Source organism: Emys orbicularis, chromosome 5 (assembly GCF_028017835.1).
Source record: "Emys orbicularis isolate rEmyOrb1 chromosome 5, rEmyOrb1.hap1, whole genome shotgun sequence".
NCBI lineage: Eukaryota > Metazoa > Chordata > Testudines > Emydidae > Emys > Emys orbicularis.
The window spans coordinates 141,009,767-141,036,179 of NC_088687.1; the positions used below are offsets into that span (position 1 = coordinate 141,009,767).

Consider the following 26,413-nt stretch of genomic DNA (forward strand, 5'->3'; position numbering starts at 1 on the left):
CGCATTTGCTCCAATCCCTCAGATAGAGACAAGCACCTACAAGATCTCTATCAAGCATTCTTAAAACTACAATACCCACCTGCTGAAGTGAAAAAACAGATTGACAGAGCCAGACGAGTACCCAGAAGTCACCTCCTACAAGACAGGGCCAACAAAGAAAATAACAGAACACCACTAGCTGTCACCTTCAGCCCCCAACTAAAACCTCTCCAGCGCATCATCAGAGATCTACAACCTATCCTGAAAGATGATCCTTTACTCTCACAGATCTTGGGAGACAGACCTGTCCTCGCTTACAGACAACCCCCCAACCTAAAGCAAATACTCACCAGCAACCACACATCACTGAACAAAAACACTGACCCAGGAACCTATCCTTGTAACAAAGCCCGATGCCAACTCTGTCCACATATCTATTCAAGTGACACCATCATAGGGCCTAATCACATCAGCTATACCATCAGTGGCTCGTTCACCTGCACATCTACCAATGTGATATATGCCATCATGTGCCAGCAATGCCCCTCTGCCATGTACATTGGCCAAACCGGACAGTCTCTACGCAAAAGAATTAATGGACACAAATCTGACATCAGGAATCATAATACTCAAAAACCAGTGGGAGAACACTTTAACCTGTCTGGCCATTCTTTGACAGACCTGCGGGTGGCTATCTTAAAACAGAAAAACTTCAAAAACAGACTCCAACGAGAGACTGCTGAGCTGGAATTGATATGCAAACTAGACACAATCAACTCAGGGCTAAATAGGGATTGGGAATGGCTGAGCCATTACAAACATTGAATCTATCTCCCCTTGTAAGTATTTTCACACTTGCTTCTTATCAAACTGTCTGTACTGAACCATCTTGATTATCACTTCAAAAGTTTTTTTTCTCTTACTTAATTGGCCTCTCAGAGTTGGTAAGACAACTCCCACCTGTTCATGCTCTCTGTATGTGTGTGTATATATATCTCCTCAATATATGGTTCACTCTATATGCATCCGAAGAAGTGGGTTGTAGCCCACGAAAGCTTATGCTCTAATAAATTTGTTAGTCTCTAAGGTGCCACAAGTACTCCTGTTATTTTTGCGGATACAGACTAACACGGCTGCTACTCTGAAACCTGTACGTTAGTATGTGGCTCTGAGTCCTGGATCCCTGCCCTGAGCAAACTCCCAAAGACTCCTGCTCCTATTTCTTTGCTTCTCTCCTTCCATAACTGTTCACAGATTTTAAGGCCAGAAAGGACCATTATTCATAGATTCAGGAATTCCAAGGCCAGAGCGGGGCTGTCCTGGGGTTCACTACTCACCGCTGAGAGGCCTCTTTGTGGATCCTCTGGGGATTAGCTCCCGACCTGTCTGACACCCCTCTCTCAGCTGCTCTCTCTCTCTGGAGTCAGGTTTCTCCCTCTTCATGACTCAGCCCTCCAGCCAGGTCACTATAGTCCTCCCCTTCCGCAGTAACAAAGTCTCTCCATACAAACTGTCTCAGGTGCTCTTCTGCCCAGCCCGTGCCACATCCCAGTGGCTGTTAGGGGAACCCAGGCCTGCCCACTGCTCCATGTTCCAGCCCATTCACCCTGTGTTTGGCAACCATGGTCTGCTTGCTCCCAGACCCTGTCGCTATCTTCCCCAAACTCCTTCTTATCTTTCTTCACCATCTTCTGGCCCACCCGGGGTCACTACCAGAATCTTCTCTGTTCCCTCTGGCTACTTCAGCCTCTCTCGGGTTCTTGCTGGAGTCAGAAGATCTCGCTCAAGATCGTTCTACCTGGCGAAATCTGATCCATACTGGAGCTACAGTCTATGAGCAGAGGAGAACTACTGAGGGAGAGCAGAAGCGCCAGCAACATAAATCTCATAACAGCAGCATGCCTGCTCTTAATCAACTAACCCATAGCAGCATCTCTTGTTCAGTGTGCCAGAGACAGTTCAAAGCTAAAATTTGCTTGATCAGCCATTCACATATTCACAGAAACCAAATCAATCAGTGATGTCATGGTCCTCTTCGAACTCAAAGGACGAACAGCAACATTCCCAGGCAGAATCTGAGGCCTCACTCTCCCTAGAACTCCTCCTTGTCTATTGCCAACTCCCCTCCTCTCTAGGGCTTGACTGCAGGGTGCCTTCCTGCTGCCCTTCTATACCACCAACTTCCTCTCTTTCTGCCTAGCCCAGCTCCTCCCCCAGCTAGGCTTCATCACCCTCTCTCCCAACTCTCCTCCAGGTGCAGCCTGTCATAGGGTTAGTTGGCTTTTTTTCCCTTCTCAGGCCTTGTGTAGGGTAGACACCCCATCACAGGACCACTGTGAGTTCAGCTAGTCCGACCTCCTATACTGCACAGGCCATAGAACTTCCCCACAATAATTCCTCAAGCAGATCTTTTAGAAAACCATCCAATCTTGATTTTAAAATTGTCAGTGACGGAGAATCTACCATTGTCTGATGATGATCATGTAGTCTGGCCACCTGCATAACATAGGCCAGAGAACCTCACCCAATAGTTTCTTCATCAAACCAGGGGATAAAGAAATATTAAATTCTTACTGGTACGGGGTCCCGGCTCTGGGCCCCTGGAAGGGGCGGGGCCTCATGCGGAAGGGGTGGGGCTGGGGGTCAGCCTCCCCCAACCAGCCCATCCACGCTACCTGGGCCATGCCGCCCGGGGCTCCGGCGACGATTTAAAAGGGCCAGGGGCTCCAGCCACTGCCGCATTAGCAGCGGTGGCGGTCGGGAGCCCCAGGCCCTTTTAAATCGCTGGCCCCAAGGCAGCTGCCCCTCCCCTCCCCCCCCCCCCAGTTGGCAGCCCTGCCAGTAGCATCCCTACCGGCAGGACCGCCGATAGAGGGGACAAAAGGGACAGCGACGGGGTACGGGCCGGTACCGGCTTCTTACCGGTACGCCATATCGGCCAACTTTCACCCCTGCATCAAACCCATAACTTCTGTTGGAGCTGTGGCATATCTTTCAGAAGGACAGCCAGACTTGTCTGAGGACGTGTCTACAAACAGGTATTGCTCCGGTTTAAGATTTGTTGATACAGTTCAGCCAATAAAACACTATAGTGGAGTGTGTGCATACCGTGCCAGCACATACTCCGGTGCTTGTGTCCACACAGCAGTGTGCTGTATCACTACAAGCCTGGGGCACTGTGGATCGGTATCTCAATGTCCTCCATACCACCTTATGGGAACTCCAGGATCTCTGCCTGCTGCCTTTTCCCTCCAAGCACCTCTTTCTTCTCTACAGCATTTCCCCTGGTTGCGGCAGTGGCTTCTCTTTCCCCGCTGCCAGAGCAGCTTTCCGCCCCACTCCTACAGCCTGCTGCATCTCATTGCCCGTGGGCATGCCGTTGCCTCTATGAAGGGCAATATCCATTTGCATGGATTGCTGTGTGTTTAATGTTGATGTGCATTCGTAAGTAAAGCCCCTCCCCTCTTCCCCTTCTGTGCCACATGGCTGTTTATCTTTAGTTTACTTATAGGGACATAGACCAGGTTGTGCATGGACCACGTTGCTCCCCTCTTTGAGTCCCTCCACTGGATCTTCGTCACCTACCAAATGAAGTTTAAGATTCTTGTCCTTCAGTGCCCTGCGTGACTCCCTTGCGCCTGCGTTTCTGTCCTGCTTTCTCACCATATCCCACCTTGCCTCCTGTGCCCCTGCCCCACCTCTTCCTTTTCTGCTCAAGACCTTGCTATTTTCTTCAATAGAAACATCTGTCCCTCTGCCCCAAACCAGCCTCTCTCTCTCACCCTCCTTCCACAGTCTCCTCTAATGCTGGCTCTGGTTCCATGGTTTCCCTTCTCCTGCCTTCCTCTCATCCCATACCCCCTTGATCCCAACTCCTCCTCCCTTTTCCCTCTTTGCTCCAACCCACACTCCTCCTCTCTCTCTTGTCCTCTCTTCTCTTCTCCTTCCCTCTCCCCACCTTCGTCTCTGCCTGCTTCCCAATCTCCTTCCTCCTTTGCATCTGACCTGAAGCGGGTGTTCTGCTTCTTCTACCTTGACCTGCCCTTTTTATTAGCTATGTTTTGTGCCCTCTGTTGGCCCCTTTTATGCTGCACCCTCTGAAGCTTTGTGCTGGTGACTTTGAGGCTGAAGGACAGGCGAACCTCGTTTAGTTCCCTTTCCGTAGGTCTGAATCTCCTTCCGTGGACACTGGCAGGTTGATAGTTCAAATGCCAGCATTAAGCTCAGCCTTTCATAGGCGCTGGCTTCCTCCGGGACCGGGGGGTGCTTAACCCCCCGCTCTGCCACAGGCTCCCTCCCACCCAACCCCTTCCCCCAAGCCTCCACCTCCGTCCCGCCTCTTTCCACCCCTGCTCCGCCCCTCCCCCCAGCGTGCCTTATCCCCACTCCTTCCCCTCCCTCCCAGAGCCTCCTGCATGCCGCGAAACAACTGATCAGGGAGGGAGAAGCGCTGATCAGCAGGAGGGCGGGAGGCACTGGGGGGGGGGGAGCTGGCTGCCAGTGGGTACTAAGCACGGAGTCAGCGCCTATGCAGCCTTTACATTGTTGGAACATTGGAATTGCCAGACTGAATCAAACCCATGGTCCATCTAGCCCAGGCTCCTTGTCTCCACCAGTGGCTAGCACCAGATGCTTCAAAGGAAGGTGCAAGGAGCCATGCAACAGGCAGATGTTGGGTAATCTGTCTCCGATGTAAGTCTCCTCCTAACCCTTTGTAGTTAGAAGGGAAGAGCTGTTGTGGTCTGATCGGCAGTGTTCTCTGGGTTCTCAGTATCTCTTTCTTTGTAAAAATCCACCACTGAAAAATAAATAAAAATACCTCTTGGTAGGTGACCCACTAATATTGTTACTCCACTACTTCAGAAACAGATATCAGAGCGAGCACAAATCCCAGTTCTGGCCCTCACTGGGAGCTTTCCCATGGATTTGAGGGGGAGAAGGATTGGGCCTTTATTGAACAAACTCAGCATTGCCAATCCCCAAAACCATTCGTCAGGTCTCAGAAAAATCACAATTGGCTGAAAAATAGAGAGATTTAAAAAATAATAATTTGGGGAGATTTTTTTTAAATTTGTCTTTTGGCTTCTGAGACTTTAGGTTACACTAGGGTCGTGCTTTCAAGCCTTGCTCTGCAACCAGAAAGGCAAGAATATTTTTTATGTGAGAGCTGAGGTTCTTACATAATCCCTTGACTCCAGGAGCTGGGGCTTTAAAAAAAAAACACCAAATGTTGTGGCACTCATGGTAAAATCCAGAGTTCTGGCAACACTGCAAACTCTGCTCACAGCACTGCAAACTCTGCTCTCAGCACTGAGCTGACCGCATTGTTGATGCTGACAATAGGGAAGTGGGACAAAGACCCTCCATAAAAAAATTGGAGGGGAAAATAGAGTTTGCCAGAGGCAAATGTAGACCCAAGAGAGAAAGCAATGTTATTTTCAAGCTGCTAAGCCAACACTACACTCTATGGTACAGGGACTGTCTCTTTGTTATGCCATTGCAGAATGGGGCCTGATCTTGGATGGTAATACAAATAAATAACAATAATTAACTATACTTACCCCTGGAGTAACTCCATTAGCATTGAGTTACCTTAGTGATGCATTTGGCCCACTGGACATAATACCTCTGGCCAGCCCCTCGCAATTAAAACCCATTAACAAGTCTTTGCTGGTGCCCCTTTTATTTGCAATGATCTGAGATCAAAAATACCAGTGTGTTACAGGGCATTCTCCTTTCCCAATTTAGGTGGTCCCACTTTGCGACCTGCGGGAAAGAGTTCACAGATTGGGTAAAATAATTTCAAAACGGTAAAAACAAACCCTCATTAGTTTCTTAAATCTAGACCTTGCGTCGAGAATTTGGGGAGATTGGATTTAAATCTATATCAACATTTAATTTCATATTCACAGCAGGGTGGGTGTTACAGACGGAAAAGTGAGTTCATCTGTGGCACCAAATTGAATCTGAAAGTAAAATGGTTTTTATTACTAGTAACTTCACAGCAGTGGCTCAGCTCAACCTTTTCTCTTTTCAAAAGCTGCTGCTCCTGCATTTTGCATTCAAATCCTGAAAAACTCCAAGCAGAGGAGTTCGGTAGCGAAACAAAATATGATATCTCTGCAGATTCAGTGAATTAAATGTATGAATACTGTAGCTGTAGTATAGGTATAGGTATAGTGGGACCAGGAACCGTGGTTAGGATTGTCTGAGGGGGGGAGGGATAGCTCAGTAGTTTGAGCATTGGCCTGCTAAACCCAGCATTGTGAGTTCAATCCTTGAGGGGGCCACTTAGGGATCTGGGGCAAAAATCTGTCTGGGGATTGGTCATGCTTTGAGCAGCAGGTTGGACTAGATGACCTCCGGAGGTCCCTTCTAACTCAGATATTCTATGATTCCCTTTCTAAACCCCCATTTTTCCAGTAGCTTACAACTTAGCTTTCACCTTTTGGGCTTAAATTTTCCAGGCCTTGGAATGTTTGAGCAAATGCTTCTCAGCCATTTTTGAGAATGAAGAAGGGGAGGGGAAAAAAACACTTTTCTGATTATTTAAAAATATATATAGTAGGACTCTTTTTGAATGCCACTAATGCCAAAGTGTGGGTGGGGTGGGGAGTGAAAGCAGAAAGGGACGATTTGGCAGGGAAATACCCCATAGGAGGAGAAGTGTCATTCAGTGTCCCAGTGGAAACCTGCTTGGATTTGGAAGAGTACTGAGGGTGTGAAAATCCTAATTGTGCTCACGCAGTGTTTAAACTGTAATAGTGTTTTTCAGCATCTTCCCAAAGAAAGACAACGACACTGCGTGTACATGTGTAACTGACGTGGTCAGAAAATGTTGGGGTTTTTTTCACCACAGACAGTTTTGATTTTTTTTTAATTTATTGTTATGTATGTATTTATTTGGTAAGAAAATTGAAAGCCCTGAAAACCAAAAAAATTTCAGACATTTTTGGCTGAAAATTTTTTGCATTGCACTTTTTCGGGTGAAGACATTCGGTCAGAAACTGTCAAAAACATTTGGGTTACAGCCAAAATTTTTGGTTTGGGGCCTTTTAGGCCTCTCTGATGAAAAATAGAAAGTTTTTGAGGAAAGGAGGTGCTTTCTGCAATAAAATTGTGTTTAGATGAGAACCCTATTTTCTGTCGGGGAGAAAAAAGTTTTGATGGAAAATTTTTGACCAGCCTTAATCTGTAACCCAAACTGTTAAGACTGTAGGGTTTTGTCCCCCTCTAGCAGCTGGGCAAAGACGCACATTGTTGCTTTGGGTTACACATGTGCAGCTACTTTAGTATTGTAGTAAAAATGCAGTGCACCGTGCCTCATTCAAATGCTGGAGGAAATGGGTGAAAAAGCATAGTTATGGAACCCATGCCTGCTTGGTGTGGCACTCTGTCCCCCTCTAGTGGCACCTAGACCAGCTAGACATTGATGAGTCTGCTACAGACTCATCAACCGGGGTCTGTTGGCGTTACAGTTATACAATACCCTCTACGTGGCTAGACCATAATCCAATCCAAACTCTGCTGGAGGGCAGGGCTGCCCAGGGGACCCGCCGCCGAAGCACCGGGTCTTCAGCGGCAAGGGCCCCCCGCCGCCGAAGATCCCAGGCCCCCTGAATCCTCTGGGCGGCCCTGCTGGAGGGGTGAGATTGGCTGGGAAAATACTATCGAACTGGATAAAAAATGCAATATAGGGACATCTCCATTAAAGGCAATGGTGAAGAAACAACCCAGAAGAGTAACAGTATAATGGAGCCCATCCTTCCGTTGGGGGTAGCGGTGGAGGGCTGGAATTGTGGGCCGATGGGGGGAGCGTCGAAGCAATGGAAGGGCTACACATAAGGTTACCTGAATGGATTTAGCTTTGGAATGATTTCAGAAGCAAAGGTCTCTCCCTCTCTCATCTCAGTTAAGAGCTCTACTCCTTAGTTGCTGCAGGACATAGAGCGTGCACCATTATTTGGAACTAAATGCTTTTACCTTTCTTCGATTTCTCTGTCTAAAGGTGGGCCTTAATGTTCTGGTTCAGAGAGCAAACAAGTTTACGCCAGCCACCCGCCTCCTGATCCAGAGGTTTGTGCCATTCCCTGCTGTAGGTAAGACATGCTCTACTTCTGTATGCTCTATGTGTGTGATATAGCCCTAAGTATGGATTTAATGCTGTTGAGGCATACAGGTTGCTTCTGCCTTTGTGATTTATACTGTGGCCTGAACACCAAGCTGGCAGCACTGCAAGATGTAACCCATGGCTGAGATGTTGTTATTCTAAATAAAATAGAGGATTGAAATTCACGGTTTCAGTGGGAATAACCTGTGTGGGCCACTCAGACTGTCAGAGAGAGGACTGGCCAGTGCAGAATGAGTTCTGACTCTTCTCATCTTCACTCTTTAGAGGACTGTTCATTCCTTGGGTAGTAACCATAGCCTGGGCTGAATTAACTCCTAGGCGCTGGCGTTGGATTTGGTTATATCCAAGTTAACAAGAAGTACTCACCAGAGTACTGCGTCTCTGAAACCTCACAAGAAGTTATTATCCTGAAATGTTTTAGTCAATATCTTGGAGACATAACATAAACCATTAGCAGGATGAAATGGGCATATTTGTAGTCACACGGGAAGTGAGTTTTGAGGACCATGGCTGGAGTGCAGGAATTTGCATGCTGTGCAGTTATTGAAAGTAGTGACTGCGGTACTCCGGTACTCTGCTAGGCTAAGAGCGGCCTATTCCAGTATATAACAGAGTAGCTGTTGGCCTCTCCCATTAGACATCAGTGTTCAGTCAGAATGAAGGTAGTAAGACCTTGGTGTTAACACAGTAGCTACCTGCTTCTGGAGATCTGGGTTCAAACGTGGTGTAGATCCCAAGTGAAATGAGTTTGGTGGTCTTAAGCTACTCCCTGGTGGTTTCAGAATCACATTAAAATATCCACTACATACAATGTGCCATTCTTCAACCTCTAGAGGCTCTGAATCAGAAGTGCCGGAACATTGGAGTTTAAATCTGAGGTGCACTGACAAATATTATGTGAAGAGACTATCTGGTTTGCTGACTGTCTGTCAGTGCCATCAGCTTCTTGCTTTTGAGAACACTAAAATTTACTCCAAAAGCAGAGGGGAAAAAATGCGTGCATGCAAGGACTAATATAGTCTGTTTGCAGCACGATCTGGTTATTGTAAATTCAGTAAAAGGGGCTGTTGCAGAAAATCCCAGGCTGCAAAGTCAGATTATGGCCAGATTTACAAACGTATTTAAGCACCTAAAGATGCAGATAGCCGCCAAGATGTACAAGAGCACCTGAGCCGATTAGGGACCTAACTCCCCTGAAAGTCAATGGGACTTAGACACCTTCACTTAGGGACTCAATGGGTTAAATAAATAAAAGGTTAAATTGTTGGGTTTTTTTTTAACTATTTGAAGAACTAATATCACAGATATGGGGTTGTTCTGTTTGGTTACATTGGAGAGAGAGGTCAGCCAGCCATAGCCCGTAAAATCCAGCATCACCTCGGGAGCGAGGGGAAAGGTGGTGAGATGTTCTAGTTTATGCATGTGACTGGGAGCCAGGAACTCTTACGTTAGAATCCTGGCTCTGACCGATTCCCTGTGTGATATTGGGCAAATCACCTACATACTAATTTTCAAGTGGCCTCTACTTTTGGATGTCTGTTTTTGTGCATGCCCCACTTGGGCCTGCTTTTCAGAAGTGCTGAGCATCTGCAGCTCCCCCTGACTCCAGCTGGAGTTGAGCGTGATCTGTACTTCTGAAAATCACGCCCCTGGTGTCTCAAGCTGGGTGCACAAAAAGTCAGGTCCCCAGAATCAAGGGCCAGTTTTGGAAATGATGTCCTTTACCTTTCTGGGCCATAGCGTCCTAGTCTGTAAATTGGGAATATAGAAAGTCATCTCTTCAGGGCAGGGACGCTGTCAATTTGGTCTGTGAGGTGCCTCGCACACGCTGATTGCTGCAAAAAATAATAAATAATAAGTATACTTACCTCCCTCTCAGGGGTATTCTGAAGATTAATGTTCATAGTGCACTTTAAACCTGAAAAGCTTTGTGTAAACTGTTACAAAGGACACAAGTTCTTGTTTTTCTCCATATAGACTGAGTAGCCAAACTTACTGGCCCTCCGAGCTGCATACGCTAATCTTCAGAAGTCCAAGAGTCGCCAGACATGCACAACCTTGACACACGCATTTTTTAAAATATTAACATCCTACTTACTGTATCACGGCTAATTAGTGCTAGAGCTGGAGGCCTGGTGGGTCCCCATCCTGGTTGTAAGTCTTTGGAAAACCAGTTGATATGTTGTCAAGGCAGTATGGAGGAGCTCAGGGGATTGGGGCTTCTGCCCTGCAGCGGGGGGAGGGTGGGGCTAGGGGTTTCTGCCCCTGGGGCACATCTGCCAGGGCTTGGGGCTGAAGCGCCATTCCTGGTGCGCCTTGCAGGGCTGAAGCCCCGAGCCCCACCTCCTCACCACAGGGCAGAAGCCCCAAGCTCCCCCCCAAGTCTGGTTGGCGGGGGGAGGGGCAGGAGCGGCTCTGCGAGCTGCACTTTAACTGTAAAAAAGCCACATGTGGTTCGTGAGCTGCAGTATCGCCGTCCCTGCTATATGGCTTCCTTTTTTTTTATCATTTTTCCCTTTTCATCCATGGCAAGGGTGACTAATTTCAGACCCTCAAAAGGCGAAAACAATTATGGATGTCTGTATTGGTGGGTATTTTTAACTGATTGTTTGTCTTATTGAGTGATAGGAATGATGCATATGGGGGTGGTGTGTATCTGCCACAAACATTTTAACTGTTTATCAAATCCCTCATCATGCATCATTACTTAAGCAGCCTTCAAAAAGCCATTTGCAGCGTATCCCCCTCTGCCATCTCTCTACTCTAATCTAAGCTAGTCTGTCTAGGAATTTGTGCTGCAGCTAGTGTTGGCGCATCTCACTAACACTGAAAGGAGTATGCCACATTCTTTGTACCTCTCCAAGGAGAGTTTCGTGGCTTTGATGTATTGAAGTTTGTTATTTGGAGAAGTGGGTTCTGCAGTTCGTTATGGAGGCTCTGAGATTCGTGGTCATTGTGATCTTTCCTGGAAACGGGTCCCACAGCTGTGGGCCCGCTGAAGAGAGAGCTGCTGTTCACCAGTCTTGCTCTTGGGTGAACTGGGAATCAACTAACGAGCAGTAACACCCTTTTGTAGACAAGTCTCCTGAAGCCGACTGTAATTATTCCAGTGGAACGTAGCTGTTGTAGGAGGTCATGATATTGGAGAGTAAGACGCTCCATTGGGTGGGTTGGACCAATCCTGTGGAAGGCATTGAAAGTAAAGACCATGAATATTAGTCTTTAAACATCCACATGTAAGGATTCAATCCTGTGAGCTCCCTCCATAAAGTGCTGGGGGTCATCATCTTCTGTTGGAAGTTAACGGGAGTTCAAGTCACTCAGCACCTTGCAGAATCAGGCCCAGTGTAACGATTCTGCTTTAATTACAGTTACATGCTCTTTACAGCTCCTTTATACTGCCAGAGAATCTGGCCCTCTGAGTGGCTGACCCTCTGCATGGAATAACTTTCACGCTGGAGACTAGAGCTGAGCAAATTATTCATTATAAAGTATCTGATGTTTTTTGTATATTACTCAAATTATTTTAGAGAGACAAGGTGGGTGAGGTAATATCTTTTAATGGACCAACTTCTGTTGTTGAGAGAGACAAGCTTTCGAGCTACACAGAGCTGCTCTTCAGGTCTGGGAAAGGTCACAGCTAAATGCAAGGTGGAATAGATTGTTTAGCATAAGGAGTTAGCACATATTCTGGATCATTCAAGGGGAAGTGCCCTGTCAACACCTCTGCAGTCATAGGACAAAAAGGGTTGTTAGTGGGTTACAGGTTGTTGTAATAAGCCATAAATCCAATGTCTCTGTTCAGGTCATGATTTTTAGTGTCTAGCAAAGTTATGAATTTAAGCTCCCAGGCTCATCTTATAAAGGTGTTGTGTAGGTTTCTTCTGAGGCTGAGAGGCCAGATATGGAGTGATTGCTTTGTGAAAAATTTCCACCCACAGGTGACAGTGTTTTTGCCTTTTATCATTTTCCTGTGTGAGTTCATTTGAGACTGTCTGATTTCACCCATGTAGTTGTTATTGGGGCTTTTAAGTGCACTGAATGAGGTACACCACATGTTGGGATAGGCATGTGTAGGAGCCATGGATCTTGAAAGGTGGGGGGGTGGAGGGGGCGGGTGTTGATCATTGTAGCAGTGGAGATATGTCTGCAGGTTCTGCATCTGCTGTTCTGGCAGGGTCTGGTGCTGCTTTGATTTGGTGTGTCCAGGTCTGTGAGGAGCTTGCTTCTGATGATGAGCTTGGAGAGGTTGGGGGTTGTTTGAAGGTCCAATAAAATATATTACCTCTCCCACCTTGTCTCGCTAATATCCTAGGGCTGACACGTCTACAATAACGCTGCATACAACACTAAAACAATTTCATGTATTCATTATTCAAAACCCACTGATTTCTTTAGTGAATGATTCTTGGTCAGGAATTGCACATTTTGAAATCAAATATACAATTCACACTTAGCTACCGGCTGCTATTTGAGTATGCAGTCTCAATGTTCACTTCCACAAGTGATCCTGCTAGTGAAGCTTGAATGTTTGTGGAAAGTGAACACGCCGGGGTTATGAATACAGTTGGCTGAATTACTCTACATAGCCTTACCCACAACTTACTGAGCAATACTTGAGTCAGATCGTTCTCTTGCATCACAGATTTCCAGATCAGTAATGCTCCTCCTGCACTGGCGAATGAGAAGAATAGAGTTCCCCCTAGTGCACTATTGCTATAGAAGGCAGAGGGACGTCTTCTATGAATCACTGAGAATTGCCATAGGGAGTGACAAAGCAGCATTCCAGCACAGGAATTCATAGCAAAGCTGTTTACAAAAGCTACATTGAAACTGGACAGTCATTTATCTAAGTGCGGTTTCCATTGTAAGGCAGTTGAAATAATAATAAATATTGACTGAACATAGAAATTCTGAATCCCAAAGCATTAGATTTTTAAGATACTTAGGGTACGTCTATACCCAGCCGCTAGTTCGGCGGCTGGCAATCGAACTTCTGGGTTCGACTTATCGCGTCTTGCCTGGACGCGATAAGTCGAACCCGGAAGTGCTCGCCGTCGACTGCGGTACTCCTGCTCGGCGAGAGGAGTACCGCGGAGTCGACGGGGGAGCCTGCCTGCCGCGTGTGGACCGAGGTAAGATCGAACTAAGGTACTTCGAACTTCAGCTACGTTATTCACGTAGCTGAAGTTGCGTACCTTAGTTCGATTTGGGGGGTTAGTGTAGACCAAGCCTTAGTGATGCACGGTTTGAATCAGATACAGAATCAAGTCCTTAAACCAGCAATAGAACCATTTTTTTACAATAAAAATGGATGAAAATATTTTTCCTGCAAAAATGCAGACTTCTAAGAGCTGCTTCTGAAGAAGCCCAGAACTGTGTGAATAATTGTTACGACTCTACCCCTAACTGTGAGTTTTTGGGGTGCAAATTGAAACCATTGTACAGTAGATCGTTTAAATATTCTATGCTCTAAGAGGAGATCTCCCCCGCCCCCCCCCGACCGTAGGACAAAAGTGTTGAATGTATGGTATCGTTCCTCAGATCAGTCTTACATGGCCACATTTTCTAGATCGCTTGGGTAAAAAATTATACCTGAGTATTTTAAAGGACTAATCACCAGTCATAAGCCATTGCTGACTCGGATAATGATTATTAAAGCGATTCCACACATTTAATGAACCTTTTTCTATTTCTGTAGTGGAACATTAAAGTGCTAACTCTTCAGGGCTCAGTTCATTTTAAATTTTTTTGCCCAAGCTTGATTCTGCTGCTGACTGATTCAAAGAATTTTCATCACTCCTTCAGACCACTGCAAAGTAAGCACAGCAGCCCAGATCCTTAAAGGTATTTCGGTTCCTAACTCCCATTGATTTCAATGTGAGTTAGGTGCCTAAATATCTTTTAGGATCTGGGCCATAGTGACTGGTAAGATTTCACTTTTGCCTTTGCCTAGGTTGCACAGTGTGAAACACAAAGCCATACTTCTAAAGGGCAATCAGCCCAGCCCAGGCTCGATTTGTGTACACCAACTTTGTATATGCAAGTTACTTGCACACACAGCTTTTGTGCACAGTCACTTCATTGTGCAAACGATAGGACTTGCATGTGCAAGATATGGAATTGGATTGTTAGTTAATGCAGAGCACAAAGCAACGATCTTATACACCTCTACCCCGATATAACGCTGTCCTCGGGAGCCAAAAAATCTTACTGTGTTATAGGTGAAACCGTGTTATATCGAACTTGCTTTGATCCACCGGAGCGCGCAGTCCCCCGTCCCGTCCCCCCCCGGAGCGCTGCTTTACCGTGTTATATCCGAATTCGTGTTATATCGGGTCGCGTTATATCGGGGTAGTGGTGTACACTCTTGTCTGTCTGCTCCATATAAAAAGATAGTGGCCTATGTGTTGGATCACATGCAATTTTCAGGTGTCCTCTTTGGTCACTTGAGGGCAGAACATGTTGCAGTAATCTAGTTTGATGTGACAAAGCATGAATAGCTATGTCTGTGTCTGAGAGATAAGGTCATAGCCTCCTGGCCAGCCAAAGAAGTCCTCTCTGGCCACTTTGGTATCTGGGTGTGCATAAGTCCATTGTATCCACGTGTGATGAATCCAGTAGAACTCTAAGTTGTACAGGACACCTGAAGTAGGCAAGATGATTTCTGTGCAGGTTGTGATCACACTTCCTGTTAGTTCTCGTTAAATGATAAGAGAAGAAAGCGCTGTTGTACCTGGACTGGCTGCAGCTTCATCAGGCTGTGGTGTCCACCAGGATGAGGGTGGAGGTAAATACTGCACAGTATTGCACAAGGTATGTGATCTTTTACTCACTGACATTGAGATGAGTTGGAACATCCCAGACGAGTGCTTTCACCATCAGGCCCTTGACTCTTCTGGGGAGGGGGCTCTCTCTTTCTCAATGACATTTTCATCAAAACTGATAATGATTCCACAAAATGTTTCAGTTCTAATGAAAAAAGTTTCATCTAAAAATTCCTGATCAGCTCTAGTTATGATCCAAAGAACATATTAACTTGCCTCCTCTGACATCAGCCAGCATGTCTTGTTTGACCGGGCTGCCCAAAGGGAAGTGTTATGTTAGACTAACGCATATTACACTCCTTATTAATGTTTAGTACAGATGCATCATCTTTCTCCAAAGATCTCAAAGCTTTTTACAAAAGTGATCATGATCCTTGTTTTACAGGTGGGGAAACTGAGTCACGGAGAGGTCACACAGTGGGTCAGTGGCAGCAGAAGCTTGGTCTTCTGCCTCAAAGTTCTCTGATCTAATCAGCAGACAATGCTGCTTTCCTCTGGCACTGTAGTGTCATCCTCCCAAACCGTGTGTGTGTGTCTCCATGCAAGATAAATACATGATCACATGAATAGGATGTCAAAGTTGGAAAGTGAAGCACTCGGTGCTCATTGAGTGTGCAGGTCGGATGGTGTGCAGTGAATGAGGAAGCTGTTCAATAGTTAGTTAGTTAGTTCAATAGTTGTTATCTTGACTGTGCAGAGTGTGCTCCCTTCTTCATCCATTGCACACTGTTCAGCTCCAAGCCCTAATCGATTCACCAGCCAGCCTGTACTGTGAGTGAGGCAGAGGTCCTGCAGGAAAAATAGCGTGTAACCATGTAATTAGATTGTATCGTACAGCACACCCCAAAGGGGCAGAGTTAAGTTTGTAGGGCTAATCTCAACTTTGGCATTTCCTGGCTTTGAGTGCTCCGTTCTTTATTTGCTTTAACGTCGTTATTTGTAGTGTGTCCTAGGTTTATTTTAAATATATATAAAAATTAAAAACAAAAGCAATATGATCTCCTGGAATTATTTGGTAGACAGCAGTTAAACGCTGTGTCCTGCATAATCTTTTCATTCAGAGCCTCATTCAAAGCCCATTGAAGTCAGTTAGGCCCAGATCCTCAAGGGTATTTAGGTGCCTAACTCCCACTTAAGTCAGTGGGAGTTAGGCACCGAAATACCTTTGAGGATGTGAGCCTAACCACTATTGATTTCAGTGGGAGTTAGACACCTAAATATCTTTGAGGATCTGGGCTCAAGAACTTTTCCATTAACTTCAATGGCCTTTGGGTCAGTCCCTAAACAAAACAGGGTCTGCAGAGATCTGCTTCATTCAGTGTGCACATAAATAGATCTTATACAATCTCCTTCACCTCTTGCATTGGCCCCCATGTGCAGAGCCCACATAATGCTGGGAGATTGCATAGTGAATTGTAATTTCCATTCACAAGCACAGTGCTAATGGGAACACTGGAAAACTGTTGTTAAAAAGTCTGTTGTCCACCACTGACTCCCTGTGTAATCTTGGGCAGGCCACTTGACTGCTTTAGGTCTCAGTTTTCCCCATCTGCAAAATGGGGGTGATGATACTCCCTTGCTTTTAAAAGGCACTTTGAGATCTAGGGGTGAAAAATGCTATAGAAGCGTTACATAATTATTTATCATGAAAATCCTTACCATGATGGTCATGCGGTTCTTTCTGTTTCGGATATGTATTTAGTGGGAAATTTTATTTTAACCATCCTTTTTTGTTTGGCTTCAAAATGGCATTAAAGATTGTGAGTAGATTTCAGAGCTACGTCTCAGACCAGGTTTGGATCAGAGTTGCATGCTACAAAATCTCTGCCACCAGGTGGTTCTATTTTTACACAGAGGTGTTAGGAAAAAGAGGTTAAGCTGGCGTCAGAATTGATTGGGGACCCTAATTAATTTGTTTAGCCCTTAATTAATTCTCTAGTTCTTATTTTATTTGTGTACTGTCATGCTTAATTGTGTGCCAGGACATCAGGAAGCCTCCCACTAATTGCTGTTTGGTTGTTTTGAGAGCTGGAAGTTATTGGTTTGGAGACCTGGGTAAACTGTTTAATTAAAGATCTGTCTTCGTATTAACTTTCACTACCAGCCTCCAGAAATGAGCTAGATTTAACCTTGTGAAGACATGGGGCCAGATGCTGAGCTGATGTAAATTGGCATAGATCCACTAATGTCAATAGGGCTGCGCCATCTTACACCAGCTGGGGGTCTGGCCCATTGACTTCAATGGAAATACTCTGATTTTTGCCAGCTGGGGATCTGGTCCTTTGATTTCACTGGGGCTGTGTTGATTTACACCAGCCAGGCATCTGAACCATGTTGTGTTTCTCAGGGTGTTTATGTGGAAATTCTCTTGTCATAAAAATGAATTACTCTTGCTACCATCCTTAGCCTCTTTCAAAAGTGATGGAACTTCAGTAAAATGCATCCACCTCTAGGGTGGAAGGCAGCCACTATCCTGTGCAGAATAGTACACTTCACACCCTAGGTCGAGGAATTAAGATTTTGGCCAGAGTCACTGGGTATGTCTTCACTGCAGTTTACCTGCAGGTAACCAGGTATGGGAATTATAGCAGTCTAAGAGTGAGTGTCCAGCAGTTAAGCCACACTCAAATCACACCTGTGTAATCATGTCCACGCTGGTTCTGCAGTAACTCAGGTTAGGCACTAGAATTGCTGGGGGGATATCCCCTGTGTTTTAGTACTCCACTAAACTATGTCATTCTATGAATCGTTGTGCAGCGTATTGTGGGAGAACTTACGTGTCTTTCCTGGGTCCCTGTGCAGAAGTCTGAGCTCAACAACACAGTAAATATAAGCACTTCCAGATAGGCACACTCCACACTGCTGTTCACAGCCTGCGTTCCAACTGTTAGCAAGCATGGATCCAGCCCAGGATGCCGATGGCCTGTTCTAGCTGTCGGCATTAATGCAGCTCTCGTTTCTGGGACACTAGACCCAATGCAGGGCATGAGATGTAGTGGAGGAAATTTAGGCAGTGGCTTGTTGCCTTGAGAAGGCAGTGGCAGGCCTTGCTAAGGAGATCATGCAGGAGGCATGCAGAGAAGGAGCAGTGGAAACAGCTGAGAAAGGTTTTAATAGCTGTGGAATCTCACTGTGCTGACTGGCAGTTCTGGAACAGGACCGCAAATATCAAGCGGTGAAACTACATCGTCCTGCAGACCTGGGGTGATCAGCTGTGACTCTAAATTTTCCACAAGAGACAGGCCTCCTTCATGGAGCTGTGTGAGGAGCTTGCCCTGGCCCTTCAGCCCCAGATCATGCATATGAGGCTGTCCGTACCACTCCAGAAGCAGGTTGTTATTGCCATCTGGAAGCTGCCTATTCTTAGACTGCTGCGGATCAGTGGCTAACCAGTTTGGTGTTGGCAAATCAGCTGTCAGTGCTGTGGTGATGGAGACTTGTGACCCAGTTATTGTTGTGGTTTGTCCATAAGTGGTAAGGATTACTAATGTCCCCAAAATAATTATTGGCTGTGGAAGAAAGGGGCTCCAGGTCTGTCCCGGAGCCATGGATGGCACACATGTCCATGTCCATTGTCTGCCCCCCGCAAGGTTCACATGAATACATCAACTGGAAAGGATACTACTTATTCATTTTGCAGACCTTGGTTGACCACAGAAGGCGATTCATGTACATCAACACGGGATGTACTGCAGGGTGCATGACACCAGGGTATTCCAGAGAAAAATTCCAGGGTGTTTTCAAATTTGGACAAGGAAGGATTTTCTTCCCTCCCAACAACATGGTTATCAGCGAGGTATCTCTATTCACTGTTACTTTAGGGGACCTGTGTTATCCTCCACTGCCTGGCTTATGAAGCTGTACCCTGATGTGAGAGCATCTGGCAGAAGAAGGTTTAATTACACACTGAACAGTTGCAGGAAGGTGGTGGAATATGACTTTGACTGACTAAAAGCAAGTTGGCGCTGCCTACAAACCATTTGGATGTCAATGCATGTAATGCCATTTGTGTTGTCAGGGCGTGCTGTGCACTGCACAGCAGATGTGAGGATAGGGGGAGTACTTTCACCAGGAGTGAGTCGAAGACCATACTGGTTCACAGACCCGGTACAGTCAACCAGGAAGTCACAGGGGTTGGGTCCAGGGAAGCGAGGGAAGTAAGTGATGCCCTGCGTGCCCACATTCTCGCTAGACGGGGGAAATGCTCTTATGTGGAGTTGTGATTCACCTGTTCTATACATATCAATTTATCTCTTGTCAGTCTGACTTGATAAAAGCTTTGATTTGAATTTTCTGTGTCTTTGTTTCCCAACACACCATTTGATTGTGCAAACAAATACTTTGTTTGAAAACAACACAAGCACCCCAGCTACCACTGCCTTAGGAAAAGGGCAAAATCTGTACTGAGCTGTAAACAACTGACAATATAGACAATCAGGGCAATGTCACAGGAAATGGAATTTCACATTCTACTCCTTGGATGCATAGGGATAGAATGAACAAATACATCTGCCCATGTACACTTCCACTCTAGGAGTGCATTGATTGGCTCATGCCCCAGCCAGAACTCTTCATTGTCTGCATGACATGAAATAGAGTCCATTATCCTCATTTTACAAATGGGGAAGCTGAGTCACAGAGAGGTTAAGTGACTTGCTCAAGGTCAGGCAGTGAACCTGTATTAGAGCTGAGAAGGAAACCCCAGTCTCCTTACTCCTGCTCTCCACTGCACTGTGCTGGTGGAATGACTGCATGCTACATTTATTGATAGAATCACTGTCTCCGAGAGATGGGTCTGGTTAGGAAATCGGCTTGTCACAAAACTTGGCATGAGTGAAATAAATAACAAACCAGGGAAGCCTGTTGGATTCCTAGCAGGATCATATTGTTTGATCCTGGAGGGATCTGTTGCCCTCAGGGAGTTCCCAGACTCTTGTCTCCTCATGTGAGCAGCTGATTGCAAATTTAATCCACTTGTTATTACAGGAAAAACATGCCCCTGAGGTTACAAAAGACCGATCATCCTTGTGGAGATCTCTGCTAGTGCATATCACAGTGTATTTTGTGTCCCCCACAGAAGCAATTTTGAACTTCCACTCTCCCTTCCTCCCCCAGCCCTGCAATGCATGTATCAGGTTGTTCTTTCGATAGCCATTTACAGCCCGTCTTCTTCCTCTCTCTTGCAAAAGTTGAACGGGAAGTTCTTGAATCTCACTGTTTCCAATTTAGCATTTTCAAGAGAGAACTGGAACAGGTCACTGGGCCATAGAGTGGTGCTGAAAAGAAACCCGACCCAATGGTCCAAATTCATCCCAGGTGTAACTTCATCGGGCTATGGAACGTGGGAAGAGAGAGCTGGGTTCCAGAGACTCCAGGAACCTTTTATTAAAAGAAACAAAACTAATGTTATAAACAGCTTTGCAGAATGGTCACGAAAATGTACCAGCCCAGCCACAAACTCTGCTTTCCTGCCCTTTACCTTGATGATCATGAAATACCTAGCGCTATATTACATGCATGTCTCGCCTCAGGTGAATGTGTGAGGTAGAATTTTGGGATGTGTGGGTTATGAGGCATTTATTTAAAAATAGAGAAAAGAACTCAAATTCAGCTCTGAAGTAAGTGGCTGCGACTCCACCATAGTCTTCAGAGCTGCTCGCATTTACACCAAGTCTGAATTTGAGCCCTTTTGTAGCCTTTTCCATGTTTTGCTCTCTCCGTTTCCCTCTCCGAAGTATTGTCATAGTGGAAAGAAATGTTGCCTATAAAATCCATCTGGGTTTGGTGTTTAAGTGGGCGAAGAAACGCAGTCTGAAAAGGAAAGTAGCAACTGGCCTGAGACGTGGAGTCTGGGTTAGCTGGGATTTGAATTCAAACTCCCCCAAAATTTGGGTCCGTTCCACAGATGAGCTTGATCTGTGAAGATGAGAACTGTGACCTACACGGATCAGCCATACGTGGTTACTACAGCGACAAATGTAAGCGGTTAAAGCTTTTTGTTCCTGTGTAGCCTGCGGAGTCAGCACAGCTGAGGGAGAGGGAGTGGGATTCTATTCCTTCTTGTGCTTCATCAGCAGAATTGTCTACTAAGGCCCCAAATTAAGCACACGTTTAAATGTTTAGCTGAGTTCAGGCCTAAGTGCCAATCGCTTATACAGGGGCAGTGAGGTTGCCTCACTGTTGCTGGGGGCATAATGTAAAGCTGGGGGGTGGCACAGGTGTCACTAGAGGCAGAATTTGACTTTTATTACTGGGGATGATGTGCAAAAAGGATAGAAACCAGTTTGGCCTCTGAGGGCCTGATCCAAAGCCCACTAAAGACTCCCATATGCCATCCCCCCAGACCCCAGGGTGAGTTTGCAGGGCTGGCAGTTAGCAAAAAATGTCTTTTTATTTGTAAATTGAGCCCATTGATTGATTTGATCTAGATCTGGGTCTTATCTGAACTTCATACCGGAGGGCACCCACCCAGAGCTCTGAGATTTGATAGAGAAATTACTACGAGTCAGTGAGCCCCACAATGCCATTGTTTACTTAGTCGCCTTTCAGAGTAGAACAGCACTTTAATGCTGCTGGCGTGTATTGTAAGTCAGCTCAGGAATTTTATTTCTGCTCGCTGGAGTGGCACTAATGCAGTGCGGGATTTTTTCACCTAAAAAGAAGCCTTTAAAGTTTCAAGATTTATGGCCAAGTTGGATTTTTGTTTTGTTTTGGGGGGGGTTTTTTAGTTAACCCAAATAGGAATTCCCCGAGGATGTTTTTCTGTTTTTATTTAATCTCTTTAAACAACTCCATTTAGGCAGAACAAAAGGACATATTCACCATGTATAAAGACTAACAACTCATAGGTAAATGTGAAATTCATATAAAATCAGAGAGGCATAGTAGGTGAAGTAATATCTTTTATTGGACCAACTTTCTGTTGGGGAGAGAGACAAGCCACACAGAATTCTTTTTCAGGTCTGGGAAAGGTACACCGAGTGTCACAGCAAAATTCAAGGTGGAACACATTGTTTAGTGTAAGTAGTTAGGACAAATTGCAAGGGACAAGGCATATGATGGATGATCATCTTAGATCTTTCATATTTGACCAGTACTTTGAACATATAAAGTTATTATTATGGCACAATATCTAAATGAATATTTTGCATCGGTCTTTAACAAGGCTAATGAAGGGCTTAGGAATAGAGGGAGCGGGACAGAGGGGAATAAAGGAGGGGCGATTGACATTAAAGTATCAGAGGTGGAAGCCAAACTTGACCAGCTAAATGGGACTAAATCGGGCGGACCGGATGATCTTCATCCTAGAATATTGAAGGAGCTCGCGCGAGAAATTGCAAGCCCCTTGGCGATAATTTTTAATAAATCTGTAAACTCGGGGGTGGTACCGATGGACTGGAAAATAGCTAATGTGGTTCCTATTTTCAAGAAGGGGATAAAAAGTGACCCAGGTAACTACAGGCCTGTTAGTTTAACTTCTGTAGTAGGCAAGGTCCTGGAAAAAAATTTGAAGGAAAAAGTAGTTAAGGACCTTGAGGTGAATGGCAATTGGGACAAATTACAACATGGGTTTACGAAAGGAAGATCGTGCCAAACCAACTTGATCTCCTTCTTTGAGAAAGTAACAGACCTTCTAGATAAAGGAAATGCGGTGGATCTAATTTACCTAGATTTTAGTAAAGCGTTTGATACTGTGCCGCACGAGGAATTACTGGTTAAATTAGAAAAGATGGGGATCGATATGAAAATCCAGAGGTGGATAAAGAACTGGTTAAAGGGGAGACTGCAGCGGGTAGTACTGAAAGGGGAACTGTCGGGTTGGAGGGAGGTCACCAGTGGGGTTCCTCAAGGTTCGGTTTTGGGTCCGATTTTATTTAATCTATTCGTTACTGACCTCGGAACCGAATGCAGGAGTGGGCTGATAAAGTTTGCGGATGACACAAAGTTGGGAGGTATTGCCAATTCGGAGAAGGATCGGGATATTCTGCAGGGAGACTTGGATGACCTTGTAAATTGGAGTAACAATAATAGGATGAGATTTAATAGTGAGAAGTGTAAGGTGATGCATTTAGGGATGACTAACAAGAATTTTAGTTATAAGTTAGGGACGCATAGGATGGAAGTGACGGAGGAGGAGAAGGACCTCGGAGTCCTGGTTGATCGCAGGATGACTATGAGTCGGCAATGTGACGTGGCTGTGAAAAAAGCTAATGCGATCTTGGGATGCGTTAGGCGAGGTATTTCTAGTAGGGACAGGGAGGTGCTGCTTCCGTTATACAAGGCGCTGGTGAGACCTCATTTGGAGTACTGTGTGCAGTTCTGGTCTCCTATGTTTAAAAAGGATGAACTCAAACTGGAACGGGTACAGAGAAGGGCCACTAGGATGATCCGAGGAATGGAAAACCTCTCCTATGAAAGGAGACTCGAGGAGCTCGGTTTGTTTAGCCTAACCAAGAGAAGGCTGAGGGGGGATATGATTGCTCTCTTTAAATATATCAAAGGGATTAATACAAAGGAGGGAGAGGAATTATTTCAGCTTAGTAGTAATGTGGACACGAGAACGAATGGATATAAACTGGCCGTGGGGAAGTTTAGGCTTGAAATTAGACGAAGGTTTCTGACCGTCAGAGGGGTGAAATTTTGGAACAGCCTTCCGAGGGAAACGGTGGGGGCGAAGGACCTCTCTGGCTTCAAGATTAGGCTTGATAAGTTTATGGAGGGAATGGTTTGATGGGATAACGTGATTTTGGTCAATTAGGCATTAACGTGCCATCGCGGGTAGAATGAGGGTCCGGCTGTAGAATCTTGCCTGTATGCTCGGGGTTCTGCTGATCGCCATATTTAGGGTCGGGAAGGAATTTTCCTCCAGGGTAGATTGGCAGAGGCCTTGGAGGTTTTTCGCCTTCCTCCGCAGCATAGGGCAGGGGTCGCAGGCGGGAAGATTCTGTTGTGGGTGGGTCAGCTTTTGTGGCCTGCATCATGCGGGAGGTCAGACTAGATGACCATATTGGTCCCTTCTGACCTTAAAGTCTATGAGTCTATGAGTCTATGAAAGATTGTCAACAAAGTAATTGACAGATAGGAACTTGTTTAGAATTTGGGAAAATCCTGTCACATCAGACTCTCTGTTTGAATCTAGTCCAGATTCCCTAAATACTGTATAGATGATTGAGGGGTTCATATACTACAGGGGCCATAGAAATACCTTAGGTCGATCTCATAGCAATAAGGCAGATTTGGTTTGCTTTTACAGAATGAGCAGTTTGCCCACCTTTGCTTCTTCCACTGTGTACCTGGTAATCCACAAACATTGGATTTTCACTTTTAAAATACTTTCATATACATTTAGTGCTGGTGAAGGGTGCTCCATTTATCACCCTGGAGACTGTGCCTCTGTTTATCCACAGAACCGGTACAACACAGGCAGCCACCCTACCTCACCTGTGTATGTCAAGCCTGATCTTAAAGCACTTTACGAAGCCGGGAGAGTATCAGCGTCCCTGTTTCACGGAGGGGGAAACTAAGGTATACAGAAGCGATGTCACTTGCCCAAAGTCATACGGCAAGTCAGTGGCAGAACCAGGAACAGCGCCCAAGGCGCCTTTCATCTATTCTGGTGCCCTGCCCAGTGGAACAGGCTAACTCCATTCAAGTTAATGGGAGTGTTGCCCAACCGAGGACTTCAGGGGTGGGCTGAGCATGGTTATGTTTAGAATCTCGCCAGCATATAACAGTGGCTTGTTTGTAACATATGTAGCAGATAGGGTGACCAGATGTCCCGATTTTACAGGGACAGTCTCGATATTCAGGGGTTTTTCTTATATGGGCGCCTATTACCCTCAACCCCTTGTCCTGATTTTTCCCACCTGCTATCTGGTCACCCTAGTAGCAGAAAGGAAGTAAAACTTATTCTAAGTCTCTCTTCTTTCCTACTATGACATGGGACGGTTAGCGGCAGTTGGCATTATGGCTCCCCCTGCCTGGAAACAAAGAGGGAGAAGATTTATGAGCAAAGCTCTATGTCTAGAAACTGCTTTCCACCCCCTCTTCTTCCACTTCTCCTTCCAGTTGACCTGGAAGCATGGGGCCCTGGCCTCAGTCCTCCTGTAATGCCTCCTCCTTCCTAGATGAGTCTCAAAGCTGAAAACCAAGTTAAATAGCATAATTGCAAATGGTCCTGAAAACCCTGAGACACACAGATACACAGGGCAGAAGGGGAACTCCTGACTCGAGAAGTTGCAGAATGCTTAGCGCTTGGAAGTAGCTAGCAGAGTGTGTGTGTGTGTTGTGGCGGGGAGGGAAGGAGAGATTTGGTTCTCTCTGGCGGTCCACTTCCCCATAATAACTAACCATCCTAAGGTGAGAGATTCCCTGGTGCCTTCAGTGTGTTGCCTCACACAACACGAGTGTTCTCAGGCCTCCTGCCACATGACTGTGCATTGTAATCCCAACCAGTACTCCAGCTCCTTAAATGTGTGCACCCGCATGCGGTTTCTCTCCTGTTCTGGAGTGTAAGCAGTGTGTGTTGACACAAATCAGCTTTCATTGCAGAGAGCTGCACTACACCAGGGCATGCCCACCTGCCACTGGAAAAGGAAAAAAAAGTTGGTTATACTAAATGAATTGACTTTAGTTAGTAAACATTATAACCCTTCAAGAGCTGCCGAAACACGCCTTTGGAAGGAGCTCATCAAATGAATAGTATTGCAAAACCAGACTGTTTTGCTGTCCTTTGCCTGATCTCCTTCTCTTAGCTGTGATCAGATTGACTAGTTGTTTCTATTTGTTAGTAGAGCCCAGGGGTACCCATCAGGGCCTCACTGCTGTGTGTTGTACAGAAATTGGGGGGGGAAGGGGTGAGGGGGCAGATCCTCACCTGGTGTAAATCACCTTAGCTCCCTTGAAGTCAGTGGAGTTCTGCTGATTTACACCAGCGGAGGATCTGGCCCATGTAATAAAAAGACAGGCCCAGATCCTCAAAGGTATTTAGGCTCCTAACTTTCTTTGAAATCAATGAAGCCTAAATACCTTTGAAGATCTGGGCCATAGTTCCCATCCCAGAGAGCTCTCTACAGGTGAATGAGAGAGACAAGTCAGGACAAGGTAATCGTAAAACAGGCATATTGCTATAAGTAATAAACTCTGCTACCTAGTCAATGTCCGCAGGGCGGGTTTTGTAGGCGTCATGACAGAGGTGAGTGAAGGAGGGGTTTGAAAGAGGATAAGATGGGGGAACTTTTCCACTACATGAGGCCTGGGGTGGGAGATAGCATGAAGGTGCTTGGGGAGAAATGGACTAACAGATGGGGAAAGCCAGCATTGCTAAGCAAAGTTGACAACTTGCTAAGATAAAGTTGCTGGCATATTGAGCAGGGTTGTATAGTGAAGGGCCTTATTGGCAAAAATGTGAAGTTTGTGTTTGACGCACTGGAAAAGGGACTCCACGAAGGGGTGATATGGCCAGAGCCACAAGCCA

General features: G+C 45.8%; 1 protein-coding gene across 1 annotated transcript in view; it reads left to right on the top strand.

Annotated features, from left to right (window-relative positions):
- SFXN5 (sideroflexin 5) overlaps positions 1–26,413 on the top strand; it is a 181,564-nt gene that overhangs the window by 99,021 nt on the left and 56,130 nt on the right. The window contains exon 10 of the mRNA XM_065404998.1: positions 7,988–8,078. Within this exon, the coding sequence (XP_065261070.1) occupies positions 7,988–8,078 (91 nt within the window). The remainder of the gene's footprint in view (positions 1–7,987; positions 8,079–26,413) is intronic.